The 22,505-nt window shown below is 33.5% G+C and overlaps 1 protein-coding gene across 2 annotated transcripts in view; it reads right to left on the reverse strand.

Moving 5' to 3' along the window:
- Positions 1-22,505, reverse strand: part of LOC143233860 (dual oxidase maturation factor 1-like) — a 35,573-nt gene that overhangs the window by 12,668 nt on the left and 400 nt on the right. The window contains exons 1-6 of one of the 2 annotated variants that reach the window (XM_076470665.1): positions 18,108-18,246; positions 17,035-17,227; positions 14,015-14,072; positions 9,224-9,358; positions 5,117-5,176; positions 2,789-2,942 (exon numbers count right to left, since the gene is read on the reverse strand). In XM_076470665.1, coding sequence (XP_076326780.1) covers positions 2,789-2,942; positions 5,117-5,176; positions 9,224-9,358; positions 14,015-14,072; positions 17,035-17,202 — 575 coding nt within the window. In that variant the 5' untranslated portion in view covers positions 17,203-17,227; positions 18,108-18,246. Of the gene's footprint in view, positions 1-2,788; positions 2,943-5,116; positions 5,177-9,223; positions 9,359-14,014; positions 14,073-17,034; positions 17,228-18,107; positions 18,247-22,505 lie in introns of those variants that run through there. The other variant, XM_076470664.1, reaches the window with a different exon arrangement.

Below are 22,505 nucleotides of genomic sequence, written 5' to 3' on the forward strand. Positions count from 1 at the left end.
TTCAAAAATAAACAAACAAAGAAACCAACTAGACCATTGAACGATGGTCTACAGAATTTCGTAGTTATACCACGTATAATATATAATGTTTTCTACACCTTACTATCCTTTGGCAGAACAGGTCTTTTGTACCTGTCGTCACACTGTGTTAACAAATAAATAAACTTTTTAATATAGCACGTTTGCTCAGACTCTATAAAAGGATATAAACTCATGTACGACACCTAATAAGTTTTAGCTTATGGCTAACGTAAGCGGGCGTTCCGCTCTATATCTTCTTCCACTCACATTTTTACAATTCTTGCCTGCTGCATCCAAAATATTTAGTGTTGAAATATGTTAGTAATGTAGAATATTTATATACATGTGCACTATAGTCTCAAACTAATTTAATGTTGAATTTCTTAATTTCCACTCACATTTCTACAATTCTTGCCTGTTTTATCCACAATATTTAGGGTTGAGATATTTTAGTAACGTAATGTATATGTATATATATATATGCACTATATCCACCAAATAATTCAATAGCAAATTTCCTAAAGTATAAATAAAAATGTGCAACCAGTCCAATGCCTTGAATCATGATGTATATGCAACATGATTGCCAAGTGCGCGGTTAACAACTATATCATGTTATTTCAAGTGTTATTTCAATAATGAAAATTGCATTGCATTTCTTTTTAAGCTAAGGAAACTGAGTACAATGCACTGATGACAAAAATGTTTGAGTTTTGATGCAAGGAGTGCATTCAGGACAAGATAGCGCTCACGTTGGCTGAGCAGCCACTGGTAGCTTTTATCACTAGATGCCGCAGTTCCTTGTCATTCTACTAAGCGCTAGAAAAGACCGTTACAAAGTAAGCGCATTTTGAAAGTTGCCATTTCTTATACAAGAAGTGTTAAAGTGGATATATTCAATTCATACCAATTTATTCGATATGGTACAATGAAATTATGCATGCAAATAATACTGACATAATCCGTATAACAACAAATACGTACTCAAACACTTTCCTATCTTTATGTGATTTTTCCGTTCATATTTTTATCTTTAAAATAATTCTTTCAAGAAGTTGACGGCGGAAGGCTCATTTTATTCGTGAAATTCTCTCTCACACACAAAGAGCTTTCTTATTTTTTTTTTTTTTCAGATCACACCGCTCAACACATGCGGAGACTGACGGATCGATGTTGATATCGATATGTAATCTTATGAACTGAATGATTTTCTTATAATGTACTCTTGAAAAAGAAGCATTTTGCTACACACACACACACACATATATATTTTATCAACGATTAACCGTATAGGAGCTACAGAGCTTGACAGACATATGTAGACATTTGGCTATTGTATTCATAAATAATGTAATATTCAAAAGAATCATTTTCATACAGACATTTTCTAGGATTCACTGTTGAGGAGATGCAGTATGTGACAGACAGACAGACAGACAGTCATTTGGCTATTATATGTATAGAGATTTTTTATTACATCTCCACACGAGATAATATGGCTTAAATACTCGTGTTTACTAGTTTGTGATTGATATTTATAAAAGTCTATACTTCAAAGAAAAAAGATTAAGGCAAATACCAATCGACAAGGTTTCAATTCCATCATATCAATGATAACTCAACAAAACATAACAGTGACCTTTCATTATGATGATCAATAAGATTTAGTCGTTGTTTTTTCTTGTTGTTGTTATTCAAAGGGTTAATTGTGCTGAGCTCACCGTGGATACCGAAACCGCATTTTTGTAGAGTTAAATTCTGGAAAGGTTTTATGGTTCAATTCTGCACCTTGTATTTTCAAGTAATGACGTGTAAAAACATACTAAATGAACGCTTTAGTTTTTCGTGAATAGCCAATGTAAAAGACTGTTCATGCATTTTGTGAAAACGTTTTAGTCGCTGTTTCAAATCTATTTAAGTTTAATTTATTAAGTTTTTTTTTATATCTGTCTGACAGTACAGGACATGTACGACCAAGAATCCCAAGTATGTACACAATAAATCACATGTTCTAGGCTAGAACTTAATACACTACCAGTTTTTACACAAATTGCTGACTTTTACAAACTTCCTTGAAATATCAGTGTTAATGAAACAACTAGTTTAGGGAAGAGTATCCTTAAAAATGTTCTGTTTAGAAAACAGTTGACAAATTTCTTGTTTTTCCAATAATTTGTAGGAAAACCCGTTTTTCTTAATATTTGAAAGAATATATATGCATTTTTTAATGGGGGAAAAATTAACATGTCTATCTTTGTCTAAGAAGATAGCTATAAGCTTTTCTCAGAAACACAATTATTTTCTCATGATGAATACAATCTTTTCATTCTAGCGCATGACGTGGAATGAGGGTGTGATTGATGAAATACGACCCTCTTACCAGGACTACTGCTGATAGATCACGTTAAATTTGTTCACAACAGATGTTATCTAAACGTTTCTCAGAAATAAATAATTGGACAGTAGGTATACTGGTAAATGTTTAGACAGTAGAAAAACAGGAAGAGAGTATTATACAGTGAACATGTTATGAAACAATTACTAGAAAGACAATTAATGATTACAGCATAATGAACACAAAGAATCAAATACTTCTCAGCTCCAGTGTCAGTAATTATATTATAAAATAATTTCCAAAGTAACACTGTTGATGAGGATTTATTAGAAACAGATTATCAGAAGATAAACAATACAAAAACTGTAATAAAATAATATTTTCCACAAGTGAAAAAAATAATGTCCATTGCTAATAAAAGGCGAATCTTACCAGAGTAATATGTAGGAATAGTATCCTGCCTGTCGGTATTGTCTGCCCCAGGAAAATCCCTCTAAATCTTGACTGAGGTATTCAGCAATGGTTAAAATAGGAAAGGGCAACCCTTTGACCAGTGCTTGTTGGTAGGTTTCTTTCATTTCTGTAGCTGTACAAACAAAATAGAAGATTTTGACCCCATCAAAATATTTCTGTCTTCGGGTTTCCACTAGCATGTTTATTTAATTAACATCCATATATAAGTGATAATGTTTCTTACAAGTGTCGGATAACTACCTGAAAATCATTGAATTTAAATCTAATCTTCGAAAAATATGTAATATACATTTTCCTTTTTGATTTATGCACGTTTGTAAAGACACATACATCTATGCTACCTGTGAGTTATTTCTACTGAACTCTTAACCCTAAACCAGTTATCCAGACATTATAACATTTTTCACAGACCTATGAATTTTAATAGTTTATTTTACCAATTTTTCATGTATTATGGTGAAATTTAATGAAGACAACAACAACAATTGTTTTGACACTGTATATGTGTTTAAAAAGTAAAAAAGGAACTTATTTTTTAATCAAATAAACTGATTGTACGTAATGCATTCTTGGTTTCTATAGATTTTTCTTTCAGTTTACAAAATATTAACACAATCCTTAACCGTATCTTATAGGCACTGATGGATTTAGCCTAAAACAACAAAGTAGACAGTTTTAAATTAAAACAGTCGATACTTATAGCAAGATTTCTTATGAAATGTTTCAAATCCGTGCTATAGTAATAGCAATGATATAATTAAACATTTAGTGTTATATCTTGTTGTCAGAAAATAGCGATAGTTATGTGCCTAAACAATCATACTTCCACGTTTGTAAACGTGTTCTCTCTGGAATCGTTTCTAAGTTCTACAAAGTACAATTTAAAGGTAACAATTAAATAGATAGCAGCGTAACATATATTTGCCACATAGATTTCTACGCTGTTTTAACAGTGGAGGCAGGTCGTGAAGAGCGTTTCAAATGCATGTTGTTTAAATGCTTAATTCTTTCTATGCCCAACACTATGTTATCAAAACGATCTTCTAAGTAGACGGATGGAAAAAAATTACTTGATTGTCATCTTACTTGAGCATTACTTACTCTAGAGACGTGACTCGCTAGTGTGTTTGTGTTATATATACCAATTATGAAATACGTGAACACTCTTGCTGGATGTATTACGTTAATCTACACACTTTCAGAGAGCTTGGTATTTATAAAAGATATATCTTTACGTAAAAGAAGGTCAGAATTGTTTCAACGATTTTCAACGTACAATATGGGGGTAGGGGAAGCTACGTAAAAGCACAGTTGACCGTGCATAACATGATCACGTCCGATCACAACAACGCGTTTATAAGGTTTTAATGACATGGCTTATATGTTTAATATCGTTTGTTTGCGGCGTATACAAATGGTGTTATAACCGTGCTTGTTTATGTTTGTAATCAGTAAACACAAAAATGTTACGTATGTACAATGTAAACAAGTTACAATTATATATATATTCTTCATTGTATACACGATTTTTACACTCGCTAGGGTTATCTGGTTAAGAAACAAAACAACTTCCGCCTTTTCTCTGATGTACAACACTGATATAAGATAAATAACTAAAGTAAATAAGGTTCTATTTGCATCAATCTGTATGTATGTATTCTTGAATTTTATTTTATTGTCCTAATCGGAACATTTTTTTTTTTTTTTGAACTGGAACAGTTCGTGTACATAAATGTACGAATGTTTAATTGGTTATTCGTGCCAATATGTCAGATGAACAATACACTCTATAGAAGTTGTTGACAAGAGGATGAGCTAAATAAGGGAGGAAAGCAAACGAATATTGTTGTACATTGTTGTCTTGTGACATTAAAAATAATAGTAATGTTTTCTACTGATAACAGTAAAGAGCTTTTAACCATTTTCAAGCTAATATTTGGTTGTCTGTCAACAAAAACTATTGGTTGTATAAATAACAAATAACAATTAAAAGAAACTTCCGATTTTGTGTTACTTGAAAATCCCTAAAAATATACAGAAGTTTGAAAACAATGTACTTTTCACTACCAGCAATTGAAGATAAGCACGGTAAGAACAACCAGTGTGCTTTAATTTGAAAGTTAAGATAAGCACGGTAAGAACAACCAGTGTGCTTTAATTTGAAAGTTAAGATAAGCACGGTAAGAACAACCAGTGTGCTTTAATTTGAAAGTTAAGATAAGCACGGTAAGAACAACCAGTGTGCTTTAATTTGAAAGTTATTAAAAATATAATGCAGCGACCTACCTCCTACCCAATTAAATCTTTCGTTGTAATTGATTTCCTGAAGCGGTTTCAAATCTGTAGCTGGAAAAAAACAATAAAATAAAAATGAACATTTAGTTAATATTTATTTTGTAAATGCTACAATACAGTTTCTCGTATTACTTGTCAACAATACAAATATTACCCCAGAAATACGTTTTTTCTCAAGATATTCTCATCACGTTTTCCTGTGTTTAATTGTTTTATGTTCATGTGTCACACAATAATTACCATTCATTACCTACTGACCAATGCCCTTTCTACAATTATAAATCCCACATAATTCAACTTGTAGATAAAATGTAAATATATTGAAATACATATTATATGTGAATGAGTAAATTGTATTTAAATAGATGCAAGGCATAAGGACATGAGAAAAAATAACATTATCTACCTTCATTTGTCAATACTGTATGATACTCTGTGTTAGTGCAAAAAATGTGTATAAATAAACAGATGAGGAAAGTATATGTACTAAAATCAAAAAAGTTTTATTAATAATCTATTCCTTATATATTATTTAAGCTAGCATTTTCCAAAGTACGGGGGTGAAAAAATAATCTATTGAAGAGCGCAAGCGATTTGGGTAAAGTTAACAGTGCAATAATATACTTTTATTAATGAAAATAAAAAGTAATAATTACAACACATAGCATTTTAATGATATAAATGTGTGTTATGTCACATCACATAGCTCACTCTTTCACTAATTTAAGAAACAGAAAAGAAATGTGTGAAAAAAGAAACCATATTGATTAAAGGGGTCACAGATGACAAACGTTTGGGAGACGCTGTTCTAAGCTATCCTACTGTTTCTAGTTTTTGAACGTTGTGACAAACCTTTGGGAGACGCTGTTCTGAGTTATTCTACTGTTTCTAGTTTTTGAATGTTGTGACAAACCTTTGGGAGACGCTGTTCTGAGCTATACCACTGTTTCTAGTTTTTGAATGTTGTGACAAACGCTTGAGAGACGCTGTTCTGAGCTATACCACTGTTTCTAGTTTTTGAACGTTGTGACAATCGTTTGAGAGACGCTGTTCTGAGCTATACCACTGTTTCTAGTTTTTGAACGTTGTGACAATCGTTTGAGAGACGCTGTTCTGAGCTATACCACTGTTTCTAGTTTTTGAACGTTGTGACAAACGTTTGGGAGACGCTGTTCTGAGTTATCCTACTATTTCTAGTTTTTGAATGTTGTGACAAACGTTTGAGAGACGCTGTTCTGAGCTATACCACTGTTTCTAGTTTTTGAATGTTGTGACAAACGTTTGGGAGACGCTGTTCTAAGCTATCCTACTGTTTCTAGTTTTTGAACGTTGTGACAAACGTTTGGGAGACGCTGTTCTGAGTTATTCTACTGTTTCTAGTTTTTGAATGTTGTGACAAACGTTTGAGAGACGCTGTTCTGAGCTATACCACTGTTTCTAGTTTTTGAATGTTGTGGCAAACGTTTGGAAGACGCTGTTTTGAGCTATCCTACTGTTTCTAGTTTTTGAACGTTGTGACAATCGTTTGAGAGACGCTGTTCTGAGCTATACCACTGTTTCTAGTTTTTGAACGTTGTGACAAACGTTTGGGAGACGCTGTTCTGAGTTATCCTACTGTTTCTAGTTTTTGAATGTTGTGACAAACGTTTGAGAGACGCTGTTCTGAGCTATACCACTGTTTCTAGTTTTTGAATGTTGTGGCAAACATTTGGAAGACGCTGTTCTGAGCTATCCTACTGTTACTAGTTTTTGAACGTTGTAACAAACGTTTGAGAGACGCTGTTCTAAGCTATCCTACTGTTTCTAGTTTTTGAACGTTGTAACAAACGTTTGGGAGACGCTGTTCTGAGTTATTCTACTGTTTCTAGTTTTTGAATGTTGTGACAAACGTTTGAGAGACGCTGTTCTGAGCTATACCACTGTTTCTAGTTTTTGAATGTTGTGGCAAACGTCTGGAAGACGCTGTTTTGAGCTATCCTACTGTTTCTAGTTTTTGAACGTTGTGACAATCGTTTGAGAGACGCTGTTCTGAGCTATACCACTGTTTCTAGTTTTTGAACGTTGTGACAAACGTTTGGGAGACGCTGTTCTGAGTTATCCTACTGTTTTTAGTTTTTGAATGTTGTGACAAACGTTTGAGAGACGCTGTTCTGAGCTATACCACTGTTTCTAGTTTTTGAATGTTGTGTGTGGTAACTATGTTGAGAAGCTATCATGAATAGCAGTATATTAAATACTACGTTTTATTTCTAAGTGTTTTATATATACTTGATCAATGTAAATATTTTAATAGACGGTTGTCTATAAGAAAACAATGGACCAAACGTTGTAAAGCTCGATGTGTCGACTCGTAATTCGAGGGTCGCGAGTTTAAATCCCCATCACACCAAACATGCTTGTCCTTTCAGTTGTGAGGACGTTATAATGTGACAGTCAATCCCATTATCCGTTAATAAAAGAGTAGCCCAAGAGTTGGCAGTGGGTGGTAATAACTAAGTTCTTTCCCTCTAGTCTTACTCTGCTAAATTAGGGATGGCTAATAGCCTTCATGTAGCTTTGCGCGAAATTTAAAAAACAAACAAATATATAGAGATTCTGCTGAACAATCAATCATTTGCATTTCATATTATATGATGAACCATCACGTGGATAATTTGCATTAAATGAAACTGATTTAGATTAGTTCTGCATAGTAAGTTTATCTTCTCATAGCTACAAAGTTTCAAAATTACATAATCCATAAATGTTTGCAATGTATCTTAATCTATTCTATTATTTTGTGCTTTGAATGGAATGTTAATTGTAAGCGAAACATCAAACATAAAACAATTGACAGAAAAGTGACACAAAAAAAAGAAGGAAGGCGAAACAAATACGGATTGGAATCAAACCTTACAAGTAGTTTTAATGTTGATAGAATATCAAAGACATGGGAACAGCTTGAATCTAAAGTCTACCAGCAAGTACCAAAACATTCACTACACAGTTAAACAAACATTGTTATGTTAAACAAGGAACAAAAAGAAAGCATAATCACGACTGTATGTACATATGTGTGTTAAAACGAATACATTGAACTAAATCGCTGGTAATGCTTGAAGTTAAGGGTTAATTAACCGTTTAGTAGGGTTTAGGGAAGGAAGCAAAATCAGTTTCTAGTTACGAAAAATAAGAAAGTAAACACGAGGTGATACTGGAGAGATTGGTGGTCAGATAGAGTCACTGATGAGATGAAATGGTCAAATGAAATTTAATCACTAAAGATAAGCTGACAGTAAAGATCAGCCATAGAGGATTAGATCCAAAAAGACTGATTTTTTTTTTTCGTACTGTATGTGTTGTACTAATGAAGGGTACTGAAATCCGGTTTTTAGTGCTGTAGTCGCTTATCCAGTGAGGGACATTTATTTGTTGTAATTAATCGCAATCTGCACAGTGAGTTATCTGCGTTGTGCCAGCTTCTAACACTGACTTTGAGAGTATTAGCCCTTAAACTTACCGTTGAGCAACGCGAGGGGTCCCTGGTGGGATAGCAGTAAGTCTACGAATTTATACAGTAGAATCAGCAATTCGATTTCCCTTGATGGACACAGCAGATTGCCTGATGAAGCTTTGCAATAAAACAACAACAAATACACACGCAACAGAGAGGCAGTAGTTAGTAGGTCGAAGAAGATTCGCGTCAAAAGTGAAACTTACAACAGATTAATTACGTCAATAGAAATAAAAAAAATAAAATGATCGCTTTTTACTGAGACGGGAAATAAAATTAATTCACAGAGCTGGATATAAAGAGGAGACCTGGTAGAGAAGACTGGTAATAAAGTTGTCTCTGAAGGAAATATCACTAACTTGTAAGTTGAAACGGAAAGGAAATGTACATGTTAAATGCAATACAAGTGGAAGCATAGAAAAATCATATTTCAAAACTACGAACACAGAATATGTATATATTTATACTGTTCATAATATAAACCATTGAATCGTTCAATAAAGTCTTAAAAACAATAGAAAAAAAAGCCGAGTAAGTAAAATAAAAATTACTTTCATTCGATTAGGGTCAATATCTACCATTTTATTATGTTACGAGAATCTTACCTTGTAGAGTTACATTCATGCTGTTTAACCCAATGTAAACACCTAGGTATGTATCAACCTTTTCCCTTGAGGAGGCTCTATGAAGACTAGAAACAGTAGTTTCAGCAACGTGCCAGTCAGTGCCATAGTTGGAGACTATAAAATGTTAATAAAAGTGAGCAGTTAAAAAAAAATTATATATTTATTGGTTACTGTTTAAAATGATAGGTGTTTGATACGCATTTAGTATCGTTCTTAAACTAAACAATTAAAAAAATCCTGTTTTAATTACAATTATACTTTGTGGCGAATGGTTCTGCAGATTTGAATAATATAATGATTTAATTTGGTGTAGAAAGTGTTATAAGTACGATTTCAGGGTTATTTTAAGATAATTGTTTTATACTATTTATCTCTACCACATGTGGTAAGAACTAAAATATCAGTAACGAGATGAAAAAGTTAAATATATAGTTTTAAAATGTGTAAAACTACTTCACAATCGCTGAGGCTTGAATAAACTCGGAATGTCCGTTTTATTTGTTAGAATAAACATAACAGCTGAAAGTATGCCACACAAATTAAATTCGATTTCTGTGCATACGTGTTTATATTGACTTTGATCGACGTAGAACGAATTTATCAACAGAAGCAACACAAACATTTTCTTCATGATTTCTGTTGTTTTCTTTTAATTTCCCTAAAGAATCAGCTTCAGAAGTTTACATTTGTAAACATTATTCACATTCTTGCTGTCTCTACTTTATTATCTTGTGTACATATTGATGAATTTTCGATATAAAGTGTGCGAGCAATTTATTGCGAGGCCCGACATGGCCAAGCGTGTTAAGGTGTGCGACTCGTAATCTGAGGGTCGCGGGTTCGCATCCCCCGTCACGCCAAACATGCTCGCTCTTTCAGGCGTGGGGGCGTTATAAAGCGACGGTCAATCCCACTATTCGTTGGTAAAAGAGTAGCCCAAGAGTTGGCGGTGGGTGGTGATGACTAGCTGCCTTCCCTCTTGTCTTACACTGCTAAATTAGGGACGGCTAGCACAGATAGCCCTCGAGTAGCTTTGTGCGAAATTCAAAAACAAACAAACAAAATTTATTGTGAATGTCCATGCCTAAAATAAATTCCCACAGTATCCCTTCTTTGTGAAGGTCAAGTTTTATGATTATCTACATCATTATCAGTACATACACATATATATATTGAAAAAACAGGACAATAAAAAATATTTTCCTATTAAATATTCGTAGCAAACACGATTCGTGTTTGTAAAAAAGCAGCGGGTATTGATTTAAAGAAGTAAATTTGTTTATCTGACCGGATACTGTCATCATTGTTGTTGTTGTTTGGAATTTCGCATGTTGTTATCGAATAGACGCAACAGGAAAATTTAACGGGATTTTCATTGCAATGAAACCCGTTAGTAGTTCTTGTTACGAATCTGGTACGCTTGTATGGTTAAACTTCTTACTAATGAAACCTGTTAGTCGTTCTTGTTACGAATCTGGTACACTTGTATGGTTAAACTTCTTACTAATTCCAGAAACTTTCTATTTTGGATGTTAAATAAAAAAATGCTGATGTGTGATATAATCATAAGTATAAAATTCAAGGTAACCTATTGAACTATTCGACAGCGCTGGGTTACTATCTGTGCCCTTTTTTAGTAAAAAAACAAAGACAAAATGAAATACATTACATTCTTTTTTCTTATATTACATTCATCATTGAAAGGAAGTGTAATAAAAATAAAGTTTACAATTATAATAATTATATATTTTTATACCTCCCGACTAATCTAGTTCTAAAAAATAATTTACTTTTTGGGCAGTTTAGTAACTTCGTTTACAAAGAATGCGGAACTGTCAATATATTCTAGAGTGCAAAATCTTAAGTTGGTAACATATAGATAGGAAATAAAACGGAGGTATAATGTGTAGTATAGAAAGTATGAAGCACCACATACAAACTGGCCTAAATATTAATGACCCATCCTGTAAGAAGAGGGAGTATCGCCCCCACCAACAACACAATTCCTCATAATCGTTATAGGTGCTCTTTGTTAACGAAATGCACGTCAGTGACACAAATATATCCGACCTTGTTCAGCTTGTGAATTCAGGCTAAAGAAGTGTAAATCTTCGAGCAGTTAATGTGTTCTTGCCACTTTTGTTCCTGTACTGTGAGTGAAAACATTCTGAGCGTGATAACAGAAAAAGAAAACTGGAATGAACAGTGAGGTGGCTAACTAATATTGTCGATGTACAAGAAAATGTGAATACGTCTACTATATACAAAGGTGGACACTTGGTAAAATACCCTGTTACGGTCTCGTACCGTGCCAAATGTTGATGATACTTTAATTTTGAAATAGCAATCTATACCTTTTAGTCTGAGTTAGACAATAGGCTAGTGTATCGTGATGCAGGTCAAGAGGTCAAACGTTAAAACCCGGAATATATTGCTCAACACTCTTCGCACTTTCAGCTGTGAGCGCATTACAAAAGTGATGGCCAAGTTCCCTACTCAATAATAATAATAATAAAATAGCGTAGGCGGCGGGTGATTCTGACTGGTTACTCTTCTTTTGGTCAGCATTTCTATATATCGGAGGGCTACGCTTGAATTTTGAGTCTCAGACGTGGCCATTCAACCCCTGTGTCACATAAAGCCCTGTTCATCTAAATACTCCCCACTTATGTAGCACAGCGGTATGTTTGCAGACTTACAACGCTAAAAACGCTCTGTGTTTAACTTAAAACAAACAAAACAAACAATCGCATAAATAACAATCAATCTATCTGTCAACCACTAGTAACCTATTTGTATTTGCATATGAGTCTATCGGGCTCACTATTTAAGAAATCCCTGTATCTGTTTTAATCTCTATTCAATATACAGTACTATAAATAACTTTCAGTTTATCAGTTCTAAATAATGAGGGGTTCGTTATAATTTTTTTTCTGGTTTCCAGCGTGGTGTCAGTCACGTTATGCATATGGCATAACTTGAAGCACAGCTGACGGTATAAAAACTAGACAGTGCCGAGCACACGTGTAAATTTTAACGTGCAAACTAAATTTGCACGTTAATTTTTATTACTTTAAAATTTCGACTGTTTTGAGAATTTACAATACAGTTTTAAAACACCTTTATTTCAGTTTGTGTTTAATTTCACTCAAAACCAATATATGGAAACTCTTGTCATATAGATTTATTTTCATGTAATTTAACATTTAAAACAATTTAAGGTTGATCCCCATTTTATTTAGGTAAACTCTAATAAGGAAGGATAAGGTACAGTCTATTTTTAGTTTCCCTGCGGATATATGGAAAATACGTTTTAAAAACTAGTCACATAACATCGTATCATTTCCTACCCTCTTTCTTTGCCCTTTCTCCAAGCTGTCAATGACAACTTAAACTAAATTCATCATACTTGAAACGTTGAATTCAGACCTCTTCATGACAAAACTAACTTGAGGATTATGTTGAAAACATATATTTGACCATCACAACTGTACTTCCATTTCAAATTATTTATGTGCCGATATACGTTTTGTTTTAATATAGTAGTACAGTTATTATTATTTTAACTTAATGGAGAGAGTGATTTTACTGTCGCGTATGACACGTTACATCATCAAGCGAGGCTTCCACACGAGACAGTATCAACGATTCTCTGAAAATGAGCATACCGGTTGATGAACTCGCTTCAAGAATGAGCTTTCACTTCGAGTCGAAGTGAATGGCCCAAGCTGCAAGCGCCGGAGCATGCGTAACAGAATTTTTAGTGTTCCTATTGTATATGGTAATAATATACACAACTAACTGCTTTTGCAGTAATATAGCTGTATTCTGACGTACATTACGTTATTGTAAGTACACTAAAAAAGGTATTAATAACAGTCAACAGCTGTTGCAGTAACTTAGCACTATTTTGACGTAACTTACAGTATTGTAAATATATTGAAAAAGGTGGTGCTATTACATAAATGTAACTCGGGCGGTATAATTAAGCGACTAATAGTAAGTACGGAATTTGTTTACGATTTGTAATTGAATTAATGGACCACTCAGGGCACACGCATGACAAATAGATGTATTGTTGTTTTATTGTTGTTGGTTTAAATTAAGCACAAAGCTACTCATTGGGCTATCTGTGCTCTGCCCACCATGGGTATCGAAACCCGATTTTTTAGCGTTGTAAATCCGCGGACATACCGCTGAGCCACTGGGGGGGCAAATAGATGTGTATACAGAATTATGTCGTAACATGTCTTAAAGCAAAATACACTCGATCATCATCCAAATGACCTAAGAATGACCTGATCTGTTAAGAAATATTTACGGAACATCTTTGGATGCAATACATGATTTAAGAGTAATGCTAGATGATGTCTTTGACTTTTGCTATTCAATACCTTTGGTAAAAAACAGACTATGCGACCTTTACTGTTTTTGTGTCTTCACAAATACAAGCCATACGACAATAAAACAAATACAACGGTTACAGGGATAAATAGCTCGTCACATTTTGAACTATCACAGTTATGTCAAAACAATTTTGTTCCATATTATCATTATTCACCGATCTTTATTATCATGATGGTAACGAATTACAATGTTATTGTAGTTTGTTTTATTTTATTGGCTGGTTTTATAAGAAGGACAATATTTGAGGTATCATATGTCATCGATTTCACTCTGATTAATGATAGTAATGTATCAGTTCGTTTATTTATAAGCTACTAATATAGCTTATTATGTATAAATTAGAACAAATTAAGGGCTACTTACTAAGAATTACAGCTCCAACAAAAAGACTGATGGTTACACTGACAATGGTCGTCAGCCTCTGAGAAAAACACACAACAAAAAATATATTAGTTTATTAGTAGTATTCTTATTGAATGTTAGACAAGACGGTTATTGTTCCTTATGCCACCACATTTGTATATTTTAATGAGTTTTTTTTAATTGAAGTACACTAGTAATCAAAGTTTAGAATACAGTACATAACATTATTTGAAATATTTCGAAATGAATTGAAAGATCTATTATTCAAAGTCACAAAGTTATACCTTTATACCACTGTTAACATGAAATGAATAACATTTCGTCACTCTTTATTGAACATATTTTTGGAAAATCGCTTAGAAATATCTTTATTTGGTTTAATAAGGACGAAAATGCAAGTTCCTGCATATTCTCAGTTACATAGTCTGAATAGATTCAACAGGAAGATGTTTCTAACCTTAGATAGTTAGAAAGTTTAATAACAGCTCTTATGCCCGACCAACACCTGTCAGTTTTTACGTTACTCCTACTTCATTATGACCTCATAACTTCTGTGTTTTATCTCAGCCAATAAATTCTCTTCGAATTAGCTAATTTTCACTACTCTTTAAATCTTTTTCAATATTGTGGATACAATGCAGACAGTCAAATATTGACTTTCCCCTGTACCGCAAACACATTTTACTGTTAAGTTTATATTTACATTAGCAAGACTTAAACACATTATCTTTATTATTTTATTAATGATTCCACGAAATATTCGATTTGAATCTGAAAAACTCAGAAAGTTTGACCCAAAAGAATCTTGTGAAAAACCCAAAGTTTCATTCTTGTATGCTAAGTGCGAACACAATCCTGATACTTCATAAATAAACTGATGGCGGATCTATAATGAGACATATTTGGCGTTGAAGCATCTTATATAACTAGAATGGACAATCTATATGTATGAGTGTGACTTCATACTTTTACTCCAATCTGATTTTTAGCCTAACAATGGGAAGGACTATGTCCTGACTGATATAAGTTGGTTAGCTCGCAAGATTGAGGACAAAATGATATAATAAAAATATTTTTCTTTAGCCTACATGCCGCACCAAACCGCGAGTATGTCACCATGTTGCACAACACCGATGATAGCGCGACACTTTCACTTGAACTACCAGAAGAGGTGAGTTAGACCTGCTGTGATGTGACCTTACCGCAATCTGCCAGTCGAAGCATAAAAAATGCACGTGTGTAACCTACAGACATAGTTATATGGGCGCATATATCGAGGGCATATATCTCATTCTACTAACACATAAACCTCTATGATATTACGCGTGAACAAAAAAAGTATTTATTGGATGTTTGTTTAATCACACATCTCATGAAACTGTGACAAGAAAATTAGCGATACCGTGAAAGCAAACTCAAGAAATTTACGAAATATGAAAAGTACAAAGATACAAGAGATCATCTTCTCGCTTGTTGTTTTTTTTTTTTTCTGGTGAGGGGGTACTTTTATTTTCTTTTTCTCTTACATATGTATTAATTGTAACTTATAGCAGAACTCAAGGTTTGATTTCAGTAGAATATTGGCTCTGATTACGATGAACAAACATAAGTGTATAAGCATTAGCGGAACAAGGAGTGACAGACGTAATGAACAATAATCAGCACTACTTTTTGACATCTTTATTTTGGACACTTGCAAGGTTGTGCTATAAATCTTGATTTTTTGGGAAGTTTCACGACATTTGTTATTATTCATATCAAATAATTAATTTTAAGAATAGATGAGAAAGAATTTACTGATAACGATATAAACAGGTCAAAGATATCAATTTTTCCTTTGTTAAAACAATTATTAATTATCCATTTTACAAAGAGTATAGGAAAACCCCAAACTGGAACGATTGAAAATCTGTAGTGTAAGAAAAATTTTATTTCGTGCGACTTTACTGAATTTTCTGGTAATAAAAGAATTAAGTTTCTTACAATTGGCTGTACCCATAATGATAGTCGTAATGCGATTTTAGTCGCACAGTGAAGAAATAACATTTTATGAAGCGATGCTTTAAACATTGTGTTATTAATTTTGATTAGCATTAGACGTGTGACTTACGGTACGTCACTATTTACCTTTATACAACTTAAACTTCTTAATGATATAATTGTAGTTTATCGGTGTTTTGAATAAATTATACATTATTCTTTCAATGTGTACGTGAAGTCGCTGTAACTACATGGTTTTTTCATCCAAACCCCAAGTGTCATTTATTTCATTGCATCAGCTTTGGTAAGTAAAACATTGTGAAAAATAAACTAGTAATTTTACATGTCATTTGTTAAATAATTAATTATTTACTATCGATAATCTTCTAGGAAGTAATAAACTTTTGACTTTTAATACAAACTTGCATTTACGTTTCAAAGAAGTAAAATAGGAAATTAATCGTTCTTTCTTTATCGTTTTCGGCAAACCAACTAATATTCTCTTTTAGACGAGTAAATAATACATTAAACTACGAAGATTGACTTTGTCGTTCTAGAATAAACCATGTCATCGTTCATACCAAGTTGAAAGAGCCGGTTCTCCTTCGATCCCCTAAGCTAAGCAACGCCGAACCCGGTTCGTAGTTGGGAGGGTGATCCCCTGGGAATACGGATTGATGACGAAATCCTTTAGGCTTGACATGGCCAGGTGGATTAAGGCGTTCGGCTCGTAATCTGAGGGTCGCGGGTTCGAATACCTGTCACATCTAACATACTCGCCCTTTCAGCCGCGGGGGCGATATAAAGTTATGGCCTATCCAACTATTCACTAGTAAAAGAGTAGCCCAAGAGTTGGCGGTGAGTGGTGATGACTAGCTGCCTTCCCTCTAGTCTTACACTGCTAAATTAGGGACGGCTAGCGCAGATAGCTCTCGTGTAGCTTTGCGCGAAATTCACAACAAACAAATTAAAAGAAACCCCCTCTCCCTATATATACATTCATAGAGGCGCTATTAACAAAAATAGACAAAGTGACTCACCTCCTTCCTAATCCCAGGGAAGACTATGAGAAAGGCGACAAAGAAAGTTGTAAAAGTGATATAAATGATGACATTCCGGATATCCTGAATGACCGCAGTCCTGTTGGAGACATGGTAGAGTGTTGGCCCTCCGTTTACTCTGAAGGCGTCGAACCACCCGTTCACCATGGTATTTGATTAGTGCACACTAAATCTGTAAACAGAAATGCAATGAAATCTTCCTCAACAGATGAATAGTAGTTTCCAGTTTCTTACACACGTAAAATATTTTGTTTGAATATCATATGTTTTGCAAAATAAACACAACTCTAACTTCATACAGTTATATGTACACTATCCATATTTCTATTTGCATGCTATTTATTCACGCAAAATAAAAGTTATTATATGTCAATCAGATTGACCATATCTTAAATACTCTGTCATCCCTACTGTTAATCAACAGAAAACGTCCATAAAAACCAACGAACTCAACCATTTGAGACTAACGATTCAAACAAAGTAAGTCAGTTATAATTACGCGCGTCACTCGATGAATCCACAACAAAATGCGTTTTCTTTGCGTAAAATATCGCCGTTGATCATCGAGCATTGTCTGTCTATAACTTTTCTATAATTGTTTTTATAAACAGTTCAAGGCCCAGACAAACAGATACACTAACCACCAATGAGATAATGACGTTTTAAAGATATTTTTCATATAAGATTTAAGCTGCCGTTTCTTTATTTGACGCATGCGTGTTACGCTTCAGCTAGGACGCTAAACGCACTTTCTTCTAAATTATTGTCATAAAGATAAATATAATATCATGAATTAAATCAGTGAGAGTTTTCGACTGAAAATGTTACTCGGAGTAAGAAAAGGTTTGGGATTTGTGTTTAATGCAAGCACTATTTTGTAGAATAAATTTAAACCTGTTGGATTGGCTTTTACATAAATCCATCACTGTAGTCACCTTGCTCATATCTGGTGATGAAAAGTTTATGTACTTGCTTTCAACAGCAATATAAACTACACAACAACCGTCCTGACTGTTATCCATTTTGAACAATGTAAAATTCTAGCTACCTACCGTCTTCTCCCATCTTCTATATTTGTACTTGGTAGTTTATGAAACTGTAAACATGGTCACTATACGTTCTCATCGTCAATCGAACCATTTTTATGATAAAATCTTAATATCATTGGACATAGGCGTGTTTCACTGAGCCAATTGAACAGATTTTCCTGTCAAGACGACCGACTTGCTACTACATGTAGTAGCGCAGTGTATACGCAACCTCACTTCAGGTGACGGTAACCACAGGAGAACTGAAGGTAAGTGGCGAGGATATCTACACCACACCACAACCATTCACGCAGTTCGTGCCGCCAGTCTTTTTCCCTATATAGCCCTAGCCAGTTTTTCTTCGATTACGTTCTGTAGGTACAAACCAAACAAAAGCTATTTCTATTACAATGAGAGCTTTGCGTTGATCTGTTTTTAATGTAACATCTCACGTCAGCCATTAAACATCGGTCAAAGAATCAAACTAAATAAGCAAATAAAATTAGTCATTTTGTCATCTAGTGTTAATGTTAGTAAATAAATTATTAAATATTAAATGCCAATGACAACATGACATTAAAATAAAACAAAACTTGTCTAAATGATGACTGTTAACATTTCATAAAAGTAAGAAATACATTTTGAATCCTTTTGTGTTACACCATTGATAACTTTTTACTCTGCCATCTAGTGTTAATGCTAGTAAATAAAGTATTAAATGTTTAACTTGCCAATGAGAACATGAAGTTCAGAGACAAATCATTCCCGGCGTGATAATAATGTGTGATAAAGTATAATACAATACTAAATCTACATACATCTTCAGTTAGGTAAAAATTGTCTTTGGCAATATAGAGAAGAGTAAAAAAAACCTGTCAGAATGTACAAACTTTGAGGTGAGCCAGTCTTAAAATGGCCCAACTAGAAATATCTTAACGTTAACTTGTTTAACATTTCTATTCCCTGATGCAAGTTAAAACATTGAATGACTTATTCATGTATTAAATAAAGCGTTTTCAGTACTTAAATATAGGGTATTTCTTAACAAGCACAATAACAAAATGATAATTTTGAGTGACTTTCATGACTGTAGAGCTATTCTCAAATTAAATCATTACAACTGAACTTATTAATTTTCATTTTATAAGATGTAATATTAATGTGTAATAAACTGATATACTTCTAGTACTCCAGACCCACATTCTTACAATCACAGTGTTATATCGCTTGGTTTCGTTGTTATTAAGCGTAACTGTTTAGTTGTTCGTACTAAGCACAAAGCTAGAATTATCTGTGCTCTGCCTACCACGAGTATCGAAACCCAGATTCTAGCGTTATAAGTCTGTTGTGTTACTGGAAGGAATTAAGCTTAACATTTATAAAATGGACCATTTTTAACATTATAAGCCTCAGAACTTCCAGCTAATGGCTGCTATATCGTTTTGCCTCAGAACTTCCAGCTAATGGCTGCTATATCGTTTTGCCTCAGAACTTCTGGCTGAGGGCTACTATATCGTTTTGCTTCAGAATTTCCTGCTGAGGGCTGCTCTATCGTTTTGCCTCATTATTGCTCACATGAGTTTATCGACGTATGATTGGTGGCAACACTAGGCACTGGCTGACAGTGCCTTTAATCCTGGGTTGGTGTTTTAAAACATCAGAATAAAACGAACAGAGGCATTATCATACTGAAACATTTAAAGTACTTGTGTCTATGGGTCCGAGCTCCAAATATTATGAATGTCTAGTGACGCATCTGTATTTATGATCCTCCGATTCATTTCCTTCTAGTTTATATTGCTTAGACATTTTGATGTGTTATCAAATACGTTAATATACATATAATGTTCTGTAGAAAAAACAACAACAACAAAAAACTAATTAAAATATTTCGAAATGTTTGGATTTGATATTATGGAAAATGATTAGCAAAGTCTGTTTTTCCAACAATTTGTAATTAAACACAAAGCTACACGAAATGGGTTATCTGTGCTATGCCTACAAAGGGTATCAAAATCCTGTTGCTTGAGTTGTAAGTCTGTAGACATATCGCTGTGCCATTAAGAAATGTTGTTTTTTTTTGTACACTATAAGATTCTGTATTTTTCAAAATCCTGTTTCTTGAGTTGTAAGTCTGTAGACATATCGCTGTGCCATTAAGAAATGTTTGTTTTTTTTGTATGTTATAAGATTCTGTATTTTTCAAAATCCTGTTTCTTGAGTTGTAAGTCTGTAGACATATCGCTGTGCCATTAAGAAATGTTTTTTTTTTGTACACTATAAGATTTTGTCTTTTTTAAAAGGCATGAATACTATGTAAACTAAAAAAAGGCCAAAATATTCGTAAAGAACTACAAACTGCATGAAACTGTCTTATAGTTGGTCCGGTCAGACATGTTTAAATTGCTAATTTTAATATGTAAATGTAATTTTTTTGTGACACAACAACATTTTCGCTGGGCTTAAATATAAACCTTATGCTTTTGTTACTGGTGTTTGTACTGGCCTAGAACTGTTGTAAATTGTTTTTCTACTTATTTCAATAAGATGATATTTTACTATCAGCTATGGTAATGACTTTTGGTAACTGACTTTTCCAGCCTTTTCTGTGACACAGTTTTTAATTTTGTTTAAAATTACATGGAAAAATTCACAAACACTTTTTTCTTAATAGTTGCAGTGCATTAAAGTCGAACCAACCATGGAACGTTTCTGTGCGATGTCAAAAGCTTCAGAATCGATCGTGTCAACTGTGTCTTGGTAACTGAGAATTTTTATTTGGCAATACGCTAATTCAGAAACGATCTTATCAGTTGTATCTTAGCAACTGTGAGTTTATCTGGCAATATGAGAGTTTATTCGCTGATGAAAGTCATACATTGTAAATATAGATGTCTTTGTAAATTTTGTCTATTTAGACTTTGTAAATGAAATTTCTACATTTATTGGAGATTTAAATATTGTACTAATATTTTATGTGATGTTTAGGTAGATATAAAACCTTACTGTATAAATTAAAAAAGCATACTTTTTATTGAAAAGTGAATTACAATTTCTCACCCGACATGCTACTATTTTAAGCGCAAAGACGACTTAGCGACCACAATTCAACAATGTTTGGACAACACAATATATAAAGCAACTAAAATTTGCTATTTCAGCGTGATTTGAATTACGCGCAAAGCTACACTATCTGCGCTAGCCGTCCCTAATTTTTCAGTGTAAGACTAGACGGAAGACAGTTGTCATCATCACCCACCGCCAACCCTTAGGCTTTACTATTACCAACGAATAGTGGGACTGACCTTCACATTATAACGCCCCACGGCTGAAAGAACAAGCATGTTTGATGTGACGGGGATTCAAACCCGCGATCCTAGCATTGAGTACCTTATCTACACAGCCATACCAAGCCTTCATCGTGATGCTAAAATAATTTAATGGTAACGTACAATTCAACAAGTACATACAAATTAATCCTCGTTAATTTATGATTTTACGCAGTGAACACAGCTATTTTCACACGCTAACATATAATCAAACGTGAGAATGTAACATCATAATAGCATTTGACAACATATCGTTAACAAGACTATGTAGAAAGTAAAAGTTACATACTATACAGACGAATTGCTGCAAATACTAAATTTCACAACTTATGATTTGTCGTAATCGACAATATAAAACAAACACTTATGCTAACTTACAACCTTAAACTTGACATATAAAGTTGCTAATATGTGATTTAATGCAACAAACATAACAACTTAAGTTGATATAACAACTAATAAATGGCAGTGTGACGTATATAACAAAGCTAATAGAATTGATATTTTTATAACTATTGAAAATTCACATTCCAAGAAATACAATTAATCTACAGACAAGGCGATTAATATATGACCTCTTCTTAACGACAAAATGAAAGTTATACCACAATATAACAGGAGTCTAAAAACTTCCCGCTGTTGTTTACTTGTCCCTCATAACTACATAAAGAAGCTACAAGTAACATGGTTCGAACCGTGCATTATTATCTTCCAAGTTTTCGAATTTCACTGTTGGGAAATATTAGTTATTTTTCTCCTGCAGTAACATTTTTCAAGTTTGTTAAACTGATCACCACCAGGTGTTTGTTTATTTGTAGGTTGTAAGTCTGTAGACCTTTTAGGGACCCACCAGAGAAAAGCCAATGTTTCGTAATACCATCTTCTTCGTTTAACTAAATGTTCAGTATATTAAAATGTAATTTTTTAAAAAAATTAATCATTAACTGCATATTTTGATAACAACATATTAAGTTGTTTAGTTGCCTCAACATTTATATAACAGGTGACAAACATGTAAGGTGATTGCTACCTAACACTAAAGAAATTGGGACTGGAAGAAACCAAGTGTTATTAATTTTATAACTCAGGCTAG

The sequence above is a fragment of the Tachypleus tridentatus genome, chromosome 12 (genome assembly GCF_004210375.1).
Source record: "Tachypleus tridentatus isolate NWPU-2018 chromosome 12, ASM421037v1, whole genome shotgun sequence".
Classification (NCBI taxonomy): domain Eukaryota; kingdom Metazoa; phylum Arthropoda; class Merostomata; order Xiphosura; family Limulidae; genus Tachypleus; species Tachypleus tridentatus.